The sequence below is a fragment of the Grammomys surdaster genome, unplaced genomic scaffold (genome assembly GCF_004785775.1).
Source record: "Grammomys surdaster isolate TR1022 unplaced genomic scaffold, NIH_TR_1.0 123465, whole genome shotgun sequence".
NCBI lineage: Eukaryota > Metazoa > Chordata > Mammalia > Rodentia > Muridae > Grammomys > Grammomys surdaster.
In genome coordinates, this window is record NW_021618704.1 from 92,328 (window position 1) to 109,180 (window position 16,853).

General features: G+C 38.5%; 1 gene segment (V, D, J or C); it reads right to left on the reverse strand.

The window, feature by feature from the left end:
* Positions 1–1,042: 1,042 nt before the first annotated feature.
* The window catches only part of LOC114636305, a 17,017-nt gene continuing 1,206 nt past the window's right edge, over positions 1,043–16,853 (reverse strand). The window contains 2 exon segments of the V gene segment in view: positions 1,043–1,332; positions 1,573–1,685. Coding sequence covers positions 1,043–1,332; positions 1,573–1,685 — 403 coding nt within the window.

Genomic DNA, 16,853 nt, shown 5'->3' on the forward strand with positions numbered 1-16,853 from the left:
CTTGAAAACCTGGTAAGCTTACCTTCCTCTGTAAGAGTCTGCTCTTCTTTTTCTGTGATCTCCTCAAGCCCCTGAATGTGTGTGTGGGGGGGTGGCAGAACATTTCGTCTTCAAGCTCCAAAATGCTGGGCGCCAAAATGTCCTGTCCAGCAGGGCATTAAAGAGGGGTCTGGGGAGATCACCTGAAAGAGAAAGTGGGGGGACAGGCTGATGCAAAGAAGGTGATCTGTCTATAGTCTGATCAAAACGCAGATTTTACTTTCTTCACACAGGGGTTATATACACAAAAAAGGCAGGATGAGGGGAAGGGGATGACGCAGGAGCATTGGTGTTCAGGGGGAGTACAGATATCTTCCAGAACACAGTATCAGCTGGATGAAGGTTCAGGAGACAGATCACTATGACTCTGCCTATGATTCACTTCTCCTTATCTAAGTTGGAACAATCCACCAAGGCTACTTATCTACAATATCTATGACCATTAATTCTTATCCAGGCTGGTAAATTTCGACCAAATGTGCCTGTTTACAATATCTTATAGCTATCTGTTTCAGTGTTTTTCCACAGAGACCAAGACTTGGTGCTAGCAGGCAAGTATGTCAGGCCTATTGCTGATTTTAGGTCTTCAGTGTATAAGCAAGGGTGCCCCTGACAAGTAAATCCTCAGTGAATGGAAAGTCAAAGGAGGACGCTGATGGTGAAGGGATAGCAGAGATATGGTCAGGGAGTTAGGGGAAAAAGGAAAATCATCCAACAATAAATAAATGTTAATAAATATTTAAATGATGAACAATAATTGATACAATCATGCAGTTTGTTAGGAAATAATTAAGTTATAAAGCCTGAAGGATGGGACACACATACATATCTATTTATAAAACGTTTCATTATTTGAGATATTTTTTCCAAACATAACTAGAGCTCTGTTTTGAGATGCCAGAGAGTAAGAGAGAACTGAGAGACTTAGTATCAGTGAACTGCAACCCCAGGAGGTTGTTGTTCAGCCCTGGAGTACTTTGGGAGGAAGTTCCTTCCTTTGCTGTCAGTAATACATTGCAGCATCATTAGCCTCCACAGGATGGATGGTGAGGGTGAAGTCTGTCCCAGACCCACTGCCACTGAAATTGGCAGGGACCCTAGATTCTAGGTAGGATGCCTGATATAAGAGGAGTTTGAGTGGCTGTCCTGGTTTCTGTTGATACCAGTTCATAGGATTAATGACGCCAAATAAACTGACGCTTTTGCTGGCCCTGCAGGAGATGGTGGTCCTCTGCCCTAGAGACACAGCCAAAGAAGCTGGAGACTGGGTCAGCACAATGTCACCATTGAATCCTGGAATGTTAAACACAGACTATTGTTATATATGTATAAAAACCTTCCCAGCAGAGGACCATTTCCTTTTAAAAATTTCAAGAATACTGTAGATATCACTATGAGAAACCAGGAAATCAAAGAGAATTGGGAAACTTAAAATTATTTACAAATTCCCTAATTATAGTGATCAAGAGCCCAGAGGCATGGAAAGTTATGATGGACACAGAGGTTGCTCCCAACAGTTCTCTGCATCCTCACCTGGAACCCAGAGCATCAGCACCCATAGCAGGAGTGTGTCTGTCTTTATCTCTGAGAGCTGGAAGAGAGGATGCTTCTTAGGCTCCGGAAAGCTAACTTTAAAAGAGCCTGGGCTGTTAAATAATGCCTCAATATGCAAATCAGCTTAGCAGAGTGTGTACTGCTGATTCAAGGGAACTGCTCCTGTTTCACCCACAGGAAGTTGATGCCAGCAGAAAATTCACTAGAGCAACACATATGTCTTAGAGTCCTTCTAAATATGTTTTTGAGGCAGGATTTTTCTATCTATTCTGGGTTTTCTTGCAGCTCATTCTGTAGACCAGATCCTCCTGTCTCTGCCTCTCAAGCATTGGGATTAAACGTGCACACCATCACCACCCAGCTTTTCCTTGCAGTCTATTCTATTAAATATTTACTCTCTAGTCTTTTTGAGGTGTGAGGTAAGGGAGTACATTGTAGCTATACTATGTAAAGAATGTAAATTAATTTAAGAACAACTTGATCCCTGAAAATTGTACACACCCAATAAAAGCATTATCTGAGAGGGAATAGAGAAAAATGATTCAATGAAGAAAAGTAAATTAAGTTTTGGCATACTACTTTATTTTTTAGACCCATGTTTAGATCTCTGTGTGTGATGTGTCTTTATATGTTTTTATATTTGTTCATGTTCATGTTTGAAGGCAACTTCTCTTGCCATGGTATGTGGGTAGAGATCAGAAGACACATTTGAGTATAGCTCTGAGACAAGGTCTGTTGTTGTTCACCACTACTCACGAAATGTTTCCTAGGCCAGGTTTTTGTGGGGATTCTCTTGTTTCCTTCCGTCTCTCATCTTGCACAAATACAGACCATGCTGGTGTTGCATCTGAAATTTTGTGGCTACCTGGGATGTGAGCCAGGTCCTCACACCTAAGTGAAAAGCACTTTGCTCACACAGCCACCCTGTTAGTCCATTGTCTTCAATAAAACCAGTGAGATGAAGTTTTTTTATTGAACAGAAGTAATACTACAGGATAAGCAGGAGTTCAAAAACAAAGACCTGAAGCATGTAATGGAGATGTGCACAGATGCATCTTTTGTGTAGTTCTTCAATACATCCAGATTATTAAAAGTCAGATATCTTGTATTTTGTCATGGTGATAAAAAGCTAATTAACAAAACTATTGATTCTCAGAGAAACTGTAAGATAGACAGATAGATGGACAGTTAAGACAGTGAAAAGAATATAGATAGAGAAGCTAGTATTTCTTTGTATTCTCATAATGCTGCTTACTTTCTAAGTTTAACTAGCCAGAAGTTTGGATTTCCTAGCAAGATGGTGGTAAGTTAATAGTAGTATTTCAATTATATAAGAAAATAAAAAAGTTATAAGAAGCCTTATAAAAAGAAGGAAGAGTAAGAAGAATTGAAATGGGGAGAGTAAGAAGAAAGGAGGGATAGGGAGGCAGGAAAGGCAAAGAAAAAGAGAAGAACAAGAGAAGGGAGGAAGAAGGAAGAAAAAATGAGAAAAAAGAAATGATAAAGAGGGAGGACAAAGAAAAGATGGACAATTACCTCCTCAGCTTTTACTCACTGTTTCTGTTTCCAGGTCCCTGCCATGTAGAGATGGATCCTTTTGTTTTATTGTACACATTCACTGTACTGAACCAGATACAGTTCAAAGATGAGATAAACAGGGCAAACCAAATATATATTGCATGAAATTAGCAAGTCATCCTTCATATTTTACCTATTTTGTGGTATGCTCACTTTTAGTTGACTTTTGTATTCAAATTAGAATGTTGACCTGTTATAATATGGAAAATTAGGTAATATTTCTTATTTTTGCCCAGAATAAGAACTATTTCTATATTATGCAATGTATACTATCCATCCCAAGGACCATACATTTTTAAATAACCCCAAATCAAATAGATATTAATTTAATGCTGGTTATTATTGGTGGTTGACAATAATAAATATTTCTGATATTATTCTACTGTTTCCATGAGTTTCTCTCTTTGCTCTTAGTGCTCTTGGCTTGTCTTATATATAGTGTCAAGAACTGCACTTCTTTCAGGCATGATGATGTATTCTATTAATCCAAACACATAAGAAGCTGAGGCAGGAGGACCTTGAGTTTGTAGTCCTTTAGGACACATAGCTTGGGTTACCCAGATTACCAAATCTTCTGCCCCTCTCCAAGCCCCACATCTTCATCTATTTTTGCATATAGTCCTGTTAATATATTTTTTATTTATACTGACTTTGTTCTCTTTTTTAATGACTTAGAAGTTAACTTTATATTCATTATCATTGGTCCTTTTGCTTCAGTGCAGCAAAATGACCCTCTCATCATGAGCGGAGACTCAGTACCCTCTGACAGAAAGATGGATAATATCATAGAATAGAAGATATATGGGTCAGGGATGTTGCTGTTTGTAATGGAACACAGATGTGCAAACAAGAGTGACCATTGAGAATTAGGTACCTGATCCCATCCCTGAGACAAGAAATTTGGCCATAAACAGCTCAGAAACAAACTCTTTGAAGTACACATAAGTCCTGAAGTATAGGGAAAGGATAGGCTGGGCTTTTCAAAGGAGGACAAAGGAATTGAGTGTAGAAGCAGTCATGGGCCTGAAGCTAACATGCTGGAAATTGGTTAAGAAGAATAAGTTTTATTCATAGTGCAAAGGGAGCCCATGGGACAGAGGTCATAAAGAGTTCATGTCTTTCAGTGAATAATATTTTGTGAACGTTTTGCTTGACACACAGCAAAAATAAAAAAAATCATGTGAAAGCTGTTGTCATTTCTACCATTTCTGAACTGTTAGTTCTTTTACCATATCATTTTTTGAATTTACAAAATGATATTAAGAATTGTCCCCTCTGAACAATACTCAGTTCTTAGATGACAAAGCTTTTAAATTCAGACTTCATTTTAGAGAACTTTACTTAAGTTTGAACCTAACAGTGTGGCATTTAGCAATCATTTCCAAGTTGCCTCCCAACAAAACCTGAGCCTAGCTCCAGTCTCTATGGTAGATACAGAGGGCTTTGAGTTCGTATATACTCAAACAAAACTATCCTGCATGACAGTCGTGTGTTGGGTGGGAGGACCTGAGCTAGCTTAAATAGAATAAAGACCTTCCTGTGAGTTGCATCAGATTGGAACTTGTGTTTGTTTTTAGGTATCACTAACATTTCCCTGGCACAACAATTCCACATACCTAACTTAGAATAAGTGAGCATATAGTAAATTATAATTCTATGTAACGCTACTACATAGAAACATTTGTTGACCCAATAATTGCCTACCTTGGCATCACACTTTCTCCCTGGGTTCAAAAGACAGTAGTTCAATTCCTCTTGTCAAAAAATTTTGCAGCTATGGTGATAGAGATTTATCTGTTCCTCTGCCCTCTAGTCCAGTACTCTTTACCCACCCTCTTTGTTTCTATGGATTGTGTTGACACCTGTTCCTTTTAACCTAATTGTAGCCATTTTGTATTCAGTCTCCATTTTGCTCATAATGTGAAATAAAGTTCAGGTTATTAGACTCTACTTCACAAAAATAAATTCACAGCTGCCAATGAAGAATGTTATTGATAAGCCAAAAAGTTATGGTTGAATCAATCATACTGTGTTGCTCAAAGTTCTGAAATTCTCCTGTATACCTATCTGCTACCCCATTATCTTAGGACTAATCAGTTTAAAAGTTAGCCTATAATACCTTGTCTAGTAAGTACAAATTTAATACTGCTCCCTTTTTTGCCTTTTACATTTTTGGACCATTTTTTCTATAAAAAGCCTGCCCTGAGAATTGTTTAATATTATAATTTCAGACCAAGTTATGAACTATGTTTGTAGTCCTAACACTATTAAAGTCATTAAATTCAATTAACTATTCTTGCTTAACTGAGATCAGTGTTTGGCTGGTTTATGTGGAGATTTTTGAACCCCAACAGACTCTAATTTGCTTATCATTGACTTCACAGCTAATATCCACAGTAAAAGAATATATTCCATGTCCATCTTTTTAGTCCAAGGTTCCACATTCAGGAGGACTTTTCTACTGTTTGCTTGCAAATTCCATGTTGTTAGTATGTGTGTGAGTGTGTGTGTGTGTGTGTGTGTGTGTGTGTGTGTGTGTATGTGTGCATCTGTGTGTTTGTTCTTTGTCCATTCTTCTGTTGAGGGACATCTAGGTTGCTTCCAATTTCTGGCTTGTACAGAGCACCAGTGAACATGGCTCAACAAGTGTCTCTGTGGTAGAATGAGGTATCCTTTGGGTATATGCCCAAGAGTGATGTAGCTGGATATTGATGTAGATTTTTCTGAGGATCTACCATACTGTTTTCCATAGTGGCTGAATGAATTTTCATTACCACCAGGAATGTATGAGTGTTCCTTTTACTCCATATTCTTTCAAGATTGAGCTCACTTGTTTTATTGATCGTTGTCATCAGATCCTGTTAAAGGATATTTGAACCTGTTTCTAATTAGTGTGTGGCTCAGCCCTTGCTATGCTCCTTTAGTCCCTCTGACTGGAATACAGGCACACATTTAGTATGTACCTTTATTCCTGAACCTGGAACGTAACATTAATTTGTAGAGGGAAACACTCCTGTTTGAAAGTGATGTCTAATTGAGTTGCAGAATGAGATAAATCAGAGAATTTGACAAAATAGGATATGCCCCACTTTCAGGAGAGGAGCAAGGAAAGGGAAGATAATTAAGAGAGAGATAGTAAGGGAAGAAGAGTGTACAGTACAGGAATACAGTAGAGTTCATGGAGAGCAATAGAGTAGAGTTTTAGCCTAAGATTTAGGTTCCTGCCTGAAAGTATTTCTTTGTTCTAGCCTAATATCGAATTCTTGCCTAAAGACCATTTCCTTGTCCTTGGCCAATGTCACATTCCTGCTAAGGAGCCCCAAAAGCACTCCATATCTTTCTCTTTGTTTATTTCATGAAGAAGACTGAGACTGTCTTAGGTCATTTGTCCAAGAATGCCTTTCTTATCTGTCATGGAATATGCATTATCCAAAGCAATGAATTCCTGTCTTAGGTTGGTAAGGCTCTGTGCTGAGTCTTACCTGTCCTTTGCAACATTACATTAAATACTTTAGATGAAACAAAAGTAATTTTTACATGACAATTAAAAGAGCCTTAACACATATACTAGCACATGTTTGAAATTCAGATCCTGCCCCAACTTTATCTCTTGCTAACATGACATCATAGAAAATTGCAGCTAACTTCCAAATATGTCTCTGAAAATGTCCAGAACCAACCTTCCAAGTGAAGTCTGTTATTTCCAATATTAGATTGATTTCTAGACCAGTCCATGATTGAGTCTGAGTAACAGGTCACATTTAAGAAAAATATGGGAATCATTATAAATTCTCTGTTTGATTCCTTGTCCCACAAGTTCTAAAAACTTGAGGGAATGCAGCTTGTCCCATCTGGGATATAGGCAGGCAAAAGTGGGTCAGGAACATATGTCCAATACAGTTTCCCAGTCACCATTGTCAGGACAATCAGTGAGCTCACAGGTCAGCATAATTCTTTGCCCCAGAATCAGCATGTCTCCCCAATCACTTTGGAAACCACCATGGAAATCAGCATTCTGCAGATAAAACACAAATATGCCTTCTTCCCTATATTAGATACCTGATTGGGATTATGCCATATGCCAGTAAGTGAATCCTTCTTTTTCACCTAGACATAAGTATGCCTAGTTGTACAGTACCATAGACACTCATCAGAAAGTTCCTTGACTTCCAAATTTTTTTTAAAAAATTAAGATAAATAGAACATCATTTAAATAAATGTGTGGTTTATTGGGATATATCTCCCCCATTTTTATTTTATAAAGGTATTGCTTTAAAGTTCCATGGACCCATTCCACAATACGTTGTCCTTGAGGATTATAAGGAATCCCAGGAATAAAGATAATATTAAATTGTTGACAAAAAGTCTCAAATGCTCCACTGCAATAGCCAGTTTCATTATCTGTTTTTTTTTTATTACTGGATTTTTTATTTACTTACATTTCAGATGTTATATCTTTTTCCCATTCCACCTCCCAGAAATCCTTTATCCCATCCCCTTCCTCCTACTTCTATAAGGGTGTGCCCCCACTCATCCACTCATTCTTGCCTCCCCACCCTCCAACTCCCCCACATGGGTGTATCCAGCCTTCAGTCTCCCACTGATGCCCGACAAGGCCATCCTCCACTATATATATATATATATATGTGTGTGTGTGTGTGTGTGTGTGTGTGTTAGTATTGATGTTCTCCCCATTAGGCCTCAAGTCCCTTTAGCTTCTTCAGTTTTCTCTCTAACTCCTAAATTGGGGACCTCATGATAAGGTCAATGGTTAGCTGTGAGCATCTGCCTCTGTGTATATCAGGCTCTGCCAGAGTCTCTCAGGAGACAGCTATATCAGGCTCCTGTCAGCATACACTTCCTGGCAACCAAAACAGTGTCTACATTTGGTGATTACACATGGGATGGATTCCCAGGTGGGGCAGTCTCTGGACAGTTCCCATTCCAATCTTTGCTCCACACTTTATCTCCATATTTGCTTATGTGAGTATTTTGATACTCCTTCTAAGAAGGGCCAAAGCAGACATATCTTGGTCTTCCTTTTTCTTGAGCTTCATGTGGTTTGTTAAATGTATCTTAGATATTGTAAGTTTGGGGGCTTATATCCACTTATCAGTGAGTGCATAACATGTATGTTCTTTTGTGATTAGGTTCACTCACTCAGGATGATATTTTCTAGTTCCATCCAATCGTCTAAGAATTTCTCGAATTCATTGTTTTTAATAACTGAATAGTACTCCACTGTGTAAATGTACCACGTTTTCTGTAGCCATTTCTCTTCTGAAGGACATCTGGGTTCTTTCCAGCTTCTGGATGTTATAAATAAGGCTGCTATAAACATAGTGGAGCATCTATCATTGTTATATCATTGAACATCTTTTAGGTATATGCCCAGGAATGGTACAGCTCGATCCTCAGGTAATACTATGTCTAATTTTCTGAGGAACCATCAGACTGCTTTTCATAGTGGTTATATCAGCTTATAATTCCACCAACAATAAAGGACTTTTCCTCTTTCTCCATATTTTTGCCACCATTTGCTACCTCCCTAGTTTTTGATCTTAGCCATTCTGACTGATGTGAAGTTGAATCTCAGGGTTGTTCTTATATGCATTTCTAAAATGTCTAATGATGTTGAACATTTCTTTAGGTACTTTTTGACCTTTCTATTTTACTCAGTTGAAAAAATTCTTTATTTAGCTCTTTACCCAATTTTTAATAGGGTAATTTGATTTTCTGGAGTCTAATTCTTGAGTTCTTTGTATACATTAGATATTAACCCTCTATCAGATGTAGAATTGATAAAGATCTTGTCCCAACCTGTTGGTTGCCTTTTTGTCCTATTTACAGTGTCCTTTGCCTTACAGAAGCTTTGTAGCTTTATGAGACCCATTTGTCAATTCTTGATCTTACAGCATAAGCCATTGATGATCTGTTCAGGAAATTTTTCCCTGTGCCCATTTGTTTAAGGCACTTCTTTACTTTCTCTTCTATCAATTTCAGTGTATCTGGTTGTATGTGTATGTCGTTGATCCACGTGGTCTTAAGCTTTGTTCAAGGAGATACGAATGTATCAGTTGGGTTCTTCAACATGCTGACCTCCAGTTGAACCAGCACCATTTGTTGATAATGCTGTCTTTTTTCCACTGGATGGGTTTAGATTCTTTGTCAAAGATCAAGTGACCATAGGTGTGTGGTTTTATTTCTGGGTCTTCAATTCTATTCCATTGATCATCTTGCCTGTCTCTGTACCAATCTCATGCAGGTTTTATCACTATTGCTCTGTAGTATAGCTTGAGATGTTGCATGGTGGTTCCCCCAGAAGTTCTTTTATTGTTGAGAAAAGTTTTCACTATTCTGGGTGTTTTGTTATTCCAAGTGAATTTGCAAATTGGTCTTTCTAATTCAGTAAATAATTGAGTTGGAATTTTCATGGGAATTGCATTTAATCTGTAGATTGCTTTTGATAAGATAGCCATTTTTAATAATATTAATCCTGCCAATCCATGAGCATGGGAAATATGTCTATCTTCGGAAATCTTTGATTTCTTTCTTCAAGACTTGAAGTTCTTGTCATACAGATATTTCACTTGCTTGGTTAGATTCACATCAAGGTATTTTATATATTTTGTGACTATTGTGAATGGTGTCATTTCCCTAATTCCTTTCTATGCCTGTTTATCCTTGGAGTAGAGGAAGTTTTATGATTTGTTTGAGTTAATTTAAATCTAGTAACTTTGGTGAAATTGTTTATCAGGTTTTGGAGTTCTCTGGTGGGAGTTTTGGGGTCACTTCAGTATACTATTTTGTCATCTGCAAATAATGAAATTTTGTCTTCTTCATTTCCAATTTGTATCCCTTTGATCTCCTTTTGTTGCCTAATTGCTCTTGCTAAGAAGTTGAGTACTGTATTGAATAGGTAGGGAGAGAGGTAAGCCTTGTCTAGTTCCTGATTTTTAGTGGGATTGTTTCAAGTTTTTCTCAATTTAGTTTGATGTGGGCTACTGGCTTGCAGCATATTGCTTTTAGTATGTTTAAGTGTGGGGCTTGAATTCCTGATCATTCCATTTATTTTTCCATGAAGGGGTGTTGAGTTTTGTCAAATGCTTTCTCAGCTTCTAGTGTGATGATCATGTTTTTTTTTTTTCTTTGAGTTTATTTATATAGTTTACTATGTTGTTGGATTTCCATATATTGATCCATCCCTGTATTCCTGGGATAAAGCCTACTTTTTCATATTGATGATTGTTGTGATGCATTCTTGGACTCAATTTGTGAGAAATTTTATTGAGTACTTTTTCATTGATATTCATAAGGGAGACTGGTCTGAAATTGTATGTCTTTGTTGGTGTTGGTATAAGTGTAATTGTGGCTTCATAGAATGAACTGGGTAGTGTTCCTTTTGTTTCTATTTCATGGAACAGTTGAAAGATAATTGGTTATAGGTCTTCCTTGAAGGTATGATAGAATTCTGAACTAAAACTATCTGGTCTTGGGCTTGTGTGTGTGTGTGTGTGTGTGTGTGTGTGTGTGTGTGTGTGTGTGGTGTGTGTGTAGCCATTTAATGACTGCTGCTATTTCTTTAGGTGTTATGAGACTGCTTAGATGGTCTATCTGCTCCTGAATTAACTTTGTGACCTAATATTTTTCTAGAAAATTGTCCATTTATCGAGATTTTCCAGTTTTGTTGAATATATGCTTTTGTAGTTGGGTGTTATGATTTTTTAATTTCTTCACTTTCTGTTATGTCTCCCTTTACAGTTCTGATTTTATTAATTTGGATAATGTCTCTGTGCCCACTGATTATCTGGCTTAGGGCTTGTTGATTTTCTCAAAGAACCAGCAGCTGGTTTTATTGATTCTTTGTATAGTTCTTTTTTTTTTCTCTACTTGGTTGGTTTCATCCCTGAGTTTGATTATTTCCTGCTGTCTACTTCTCTTGGGTGTATTTGCCTCTTTTTGTTCTAGAGCTTTCTGGTGTGTTGTCAAGTTGCTGGTTTATTTTTTTCCCATAGGCACTTAGTGCTATGCGTTTTTCCCTTAGTACTGCTTTCATTGCGTCCCACAAGTTGATTCAATTCTAAAAAGTCATTTCTTTCTTTCTTTCTTTCTTTCTTTCTTTCTTTCTTTCTTTCTTTCTCCCTTTATCAAATTATCATTGAGTAGAGTGTTGTTCATTTTCCACATGTATGCAGATTTTCCATTGATTTTATTTTTATTGAAGACCAGATTTACTCCATGGTGATCTGATAGGATTCATGGCATTGTTTCAAATTTCTTGTATCTGTGGAGACCTGTTTTCAAGCCTTTTATTCTGAGGTAGTGTCTGTCTTTGTCCCTGAGGTGTATTTCCTGTTGCAGCAAAATGTTGGGTCCTGTTTATGTATCTAGTCTGTTAGTCTATGTCTTTTTATTGGGGAAATTGAGACCATTGATGTTAAGACATATTGAGGAAAAGTGATTGTTGCTTCCTGTTGTTTTTTTATTAGAAGTGGAATTATGTTTGTGTGGCTATCTTCTTTTGGGATTGTTGGAAGAAGATTACTTCGTTGCTTTTTTTAGGGTATAATTTCCATCTTTTTGTTGTAGGTTTTCCTCTATTATACTTTGTAGTGCAGGATTTGTAGAAAGATATTATGTAAATTTGTAAATGGAATATTCTGGTTTCTTTATCTAATTGAGAATTTTGCTGGGTATAGTAGCCTGGAGCGGCATTTATGTTCTCCTAGGGTCTCTATGTCATCTACCCAGGATCTTCTGGGTTTTATAGTATCTGGTGAGAAGTCTGGTGTTATTCTGATATGTCTGCATTTATAATTACTTGACCTTTTCCCCTTATTTCTTTTAATATTCTTTCTTTGTTTTGTGCATTTGATGTTTTGATTATTATGTGATTGGAGGAATTTTTTCTGGTCTAGTCTATTTAGAGTTCTGTAGGCTTCTTGTATGTTCATAGGCATCTCTTTCTTTCGGTTAGTGAAGTTTTCTTCTATAATTTTGTTGATATTTACTTGCCCTTTATGTTGGGAATCTTCACTGTCTTCTATACCTATCATCCTTAGGTTTGGTCTTCTCATTGTGTCCAGGATTTCCTGGATGTTTTGGGTTAATAGCATTTTGCTTTTTTTCATTCTCTTTGACTGTTGTGTTAATGTTTCTATGGCATCTTCTTCACCTGAGATTCTATCTTATATCTATTTTATTCTGTTGGTGATGCTTTCGCCTAATCTGTTTCCTAAGTTTTTGATCTTGTGGTTGTCTCCCTTTGTGATTTATTTATTGTTTCTACCTCCATTTTTATGTCCTGGATGGTTGTGTTCTATTCCTTCACCTGTTTGGTTGTGTTTACTTGTAATTATTTAAGGGATTTTTGTTTTTCCTCTCTAAGGACTTCTACTTGTTCACCTGTGTTCTCTTGTATTTCTTTGCGTGAGTTATTTGTGTCCCTCTTCAAGTCCTTTATCATCATCATGAGAAGTGATTTTAAATCAGAATATTGCTCTTCCAGTGTGATAGGGTATTTAGGACTTGCTATAGTGGCAGCACTAGCTTCTGATGATGCCAAGTAACTTTGGTTTCTGTTGCTTATGTTCTTACACTTGCCTTTTGCCATCTGGTTATCTCTAGTGCTACCTGAGCTCACTGTCTCTGACTGGAGTCTGTCTTTTCCATTATCTTGGTTGTGTCAGAACTCCTCAGAGTCCAGGTGTCTCTGTGATCCAATGATCCTGAAATCCTGGGGTTAAGTGCTCTGCAAGTCAGGCTGCCTCTGGGATCCTGAAATCCTGGTGTGACCAAGCTTCTGAGATCCTGTGACCCTATGATCCTATGTTCCTGGGTGTGTTAGAGCTCCTGGGAGTCCAACTTCCTCTGGGTTTTGTGGGATTATGTGCAGAGCTGATGATCAAGGACTGCTCAGGGCACCAGCAGCTTGCCTCCACACTCATATGTAGATTTTGCTGAGATATATCAGCTACAGGAGAAAATAAACAAAGCTGTTGGAGTTTGTTGAAGCTTACTTCATCCACAAAGTGTGTGTGTGTGTGTGTGTGTGCGTGTGTGTGTGTGTGTGTGTGTCTGTATGTGTGTGTGTGTCTGTATGTGTGTGTGTGTGTGTAATCTTACAAAAATTTTAAAAGAATTATAAATCTTAACTTTTATATAAAAAGCAATCATTTTGTATCTGTCTGAGTAAGCTAATAGGTGGAGCCTCTCAGAGAACAACATACTCCTGTCTACAAGTGTAACAGAGTATCATTAATAGTGTTAGGGATTGGTGCTTGCCTGTGGGATGGGTTTTATGGAAGAATAAGAGAAAGGAGTGTGGCCCTGAAGAGGATAGGAACTCCACCAGAACACTAACAGAGTTGACTAACCTAGATCTTTGAGTCTCTCGTAGTCTGAACCACCAACCAAAGAACATACACAGATTAGGCTGAGGCTACCCCACTCGTATGTAGCAGATGTGCAGTTTGACCTTCATATGGCTCCTAAACAACTAGAACTAGGGCTATTCAAAATGCTGTTGCCTATATGTGGGATACGTTCTACTAGCTGGACTACTTTAGCTGGCCTTAGTGGGAGAAGAAGCACATAGCATCACAGAGACTTGAAGTGCCAGGGTTGGGGAGAAACATTCTCAGAGAAGAAGGAGATGGAGGATGGGGGAAGGAATGTAGGAGGGGGTTACTGGGAGGGGGAAGTGAGTGGAATGTAAAGTGAATAATTTAAAAAATAAAGTTAAATTTAAAAATAAGCAGTCATTTCTACTTTAAATCCTCAAGGTGTACATGTACTCATTAACAATTTTTTTTTAAAATTAAATCACCTCAGGAAGCTTGGGGCAAAGATGGGTACAAGAAATGAATCATTACCTTAAAAACTTGCCCAGCTTTGGCAAGAGAGTTATATCAGCCAGTCCTGGTTGAGCTGCCTTTGTTCTCAAAAAAACTTAAAAAATCCCTAGCTCAATTATTAAGTGTGTGTCTTCATTCTGGTATGCACCAGTACTCTAAGCAGATCCTGAGCATCAGCTCTGCACCCAATCCCACAAAACGCAGTGGAGGTTGGACTCCCAGGAGCTCTAACACACCCAGAAACATAGGATCAAAAAAATCACAGGATCTTAGGAGTTTGGTCACACCAGGATTTCAGGATCAGTTGCCAAGGCAACTCTTATAAGGACAACATTTAATTGGGGCTGGCTTACAAGTTTAGTCCATTATCATCAAGCTGAGAGCATGGCAGCATCCAGGCAGGCATAGCTTATGAGCACCTGAGAGTTCAACATTTTGTTCTGAAGGCAAAGAGAAGAAGACTAGCCTCCTCAGGCAGCAATGATGAGTCTTAAATCCCATGTCCACAGTGACGAACATTATCTAACAAGGCCACTTCTACTCCAACAAGGCCACACCTCCAAATAGTGGCACACTCCCTTAGCCAAGCATACTTAAACCACCACAGGGATAATTCTTAGTAATTGTTCAAGAGCTGATTAAATAATCCATAGACTCTGCATCGGTTATTAGGGTGCTGACCAGGACATGTTAACAACTAATAGAGATTATCATAATCCTTTTACATTTGGCATTTATATTTGGTCCACCTTATGCTGAACATAGAACCAAAACAAATCTGAAATAAATTACTGGGTAGAGGCACTAACATTCCCCCTAAAACAATACAGCTTCTAGCTCTGTCATTTTAATGCAAAGAGGATAGAAAAATTCAGTGATTAAAAAAAAACCCAAAAAAAGAAATAAAATAAAACATCTTCTAACAACTATACGTGGCAATTAGCCAAAAAGACACGGAGACTGTGGAGGGCCCCTGCTTTGTAAATTTTCTTTATCATCTTCATATCATTGGTTTTAGGTTTGTGTGTGTGCTTCAGCTATGTTGGAATATTCATGGCGTATGGTCAGATATCTGGGTTCTGATGGTACATATTGCCCTGGATGCTATTGATTACATTCTTATGATAGTGTCCAGGCATCTGGGTTTTGGGGACTATAGATCAAGCTACTGATTTCTCTGTTTTTCTTTGTTTGATATATTTTTTTAAAAATGCTCCTTGGTTTCTAATTCCTGTCCAGATTTTTCAGAGAGGTTGTTGCCTGTTTCAGTGGACACTTTGCTGGTGTGTGCAGGGAAGTATTTGCTGATGTTGGAAATAGGGGCAAGAGGTCAGGGGGACATGTAGTCTGTTGTAGTGCTAGGGGCAACCCTGAGAATTGGGTCTAGGGGAAAGAGAGAGTGGAGTATGTCCACAGGCAGCCTACCTGCTTATTTGGCCAGCTTGGCCTGTTGTTGAGCAGGGGTTTTCTGTCCAATTTGGGGGCTGTCCCAGAGCCACAAGGGTGGGAGGGGAGACAGAGGGTGATGGTTTATGGGATACACAGGAGGCATGGACTGGAGGTAGAGAGGTAGGGTGAGAGGGCTGCAGCTCATGGTCTGTTGCAGTGCTAGGGGTGACTCTGAGAATTGGGCCTGGGGGAACAGAGAGTGGAGAAGGTCTGAAGGCTGCCTACCTGGTCTTCTGGCAGAAATGGTCTGTGGTTGAGCAGGGAGAATCCATTTGAACTGGGGACTAGGACATATTGATGAGTAGGGAGGGGAGGCCAGGGGTATTTTTTTGTGGGATCCACAGCAAATGTGAACAATGAGGAGGGGAGGCAGCATCTGGTGTCCTGTTGCAGTTAGTGGTAACCTTGAGAATTGGTCTGGGGGTGGGGTGGGGGGTGAGGGGAATGATAGTGGAAAAGGTTCATGAACAGCCTGCCTGGATTTCTGGTAGGATGGCCTGTTCGCTTCCTCACTTTCTCACAAGTGTTCTTTTTTCTTTTTTTCATATTTTTTAAAAATTTTATTACATTTTAGTTTTGTAATTATCTTTTTGTGTGTGTATGTGCATGTGTGTGTGTGTGTGTGTGTGTGTGTGTGTGTGTGTGTATGTAGGTACATGGCATGTTTGTAGAGCTCAGAGGACAACATTGAGTTGTCCTCACTGTCATGTGAGGTCTGATTAAACTCAGGTCTGACATCTGGTTTGATGGTAATTGAATTGCCTTCTGAGCAATACTGCTGCCTCTTAAAATTCTTGATTGAAGTATATTCATTGTATGCAAGTATCATCAAAGCATTTTTTTCAAGTATATCATATATTTTGACAATAGCCAGTACCCTTCCTCAATTTTCTTTCCCTTTCTGCTATTTCCAGTACTAGGCATAATTTACTTTTTGTTGAATGGGCTTTAAGTTCAACCAGAGAGCTATTGGTTACTGACAAAGTATGTATGTCATTATTGCACTCCTCGGGTTAGCATGCATGCTGGCCATTGCTCTGGTTCATAGGCATTATAATTGAAAATGATTATTGATTACTTTCCTAATTTGGAAGCTTATATGGAGCCTTCTGGTATTTTGAAATTGAGTCCTCTAGGTCCATACACAACATGCAATAGGGACTTACCTTCTTCTACCCCTGGGTGGCAACCAAGGGCAACAATAGCTTATTATATAAAGGGAACTTTTCATGCCTGTTTTTTTTAATTGTCTAGGGATCTTGGTCATTATCAGCCTAAGTAGGAAATTTATATATATATGCATGCCAGATATATGCACGCATACACACACACACACACACACACACACACACACACAAACAGAGAGAGAGAGAGAGA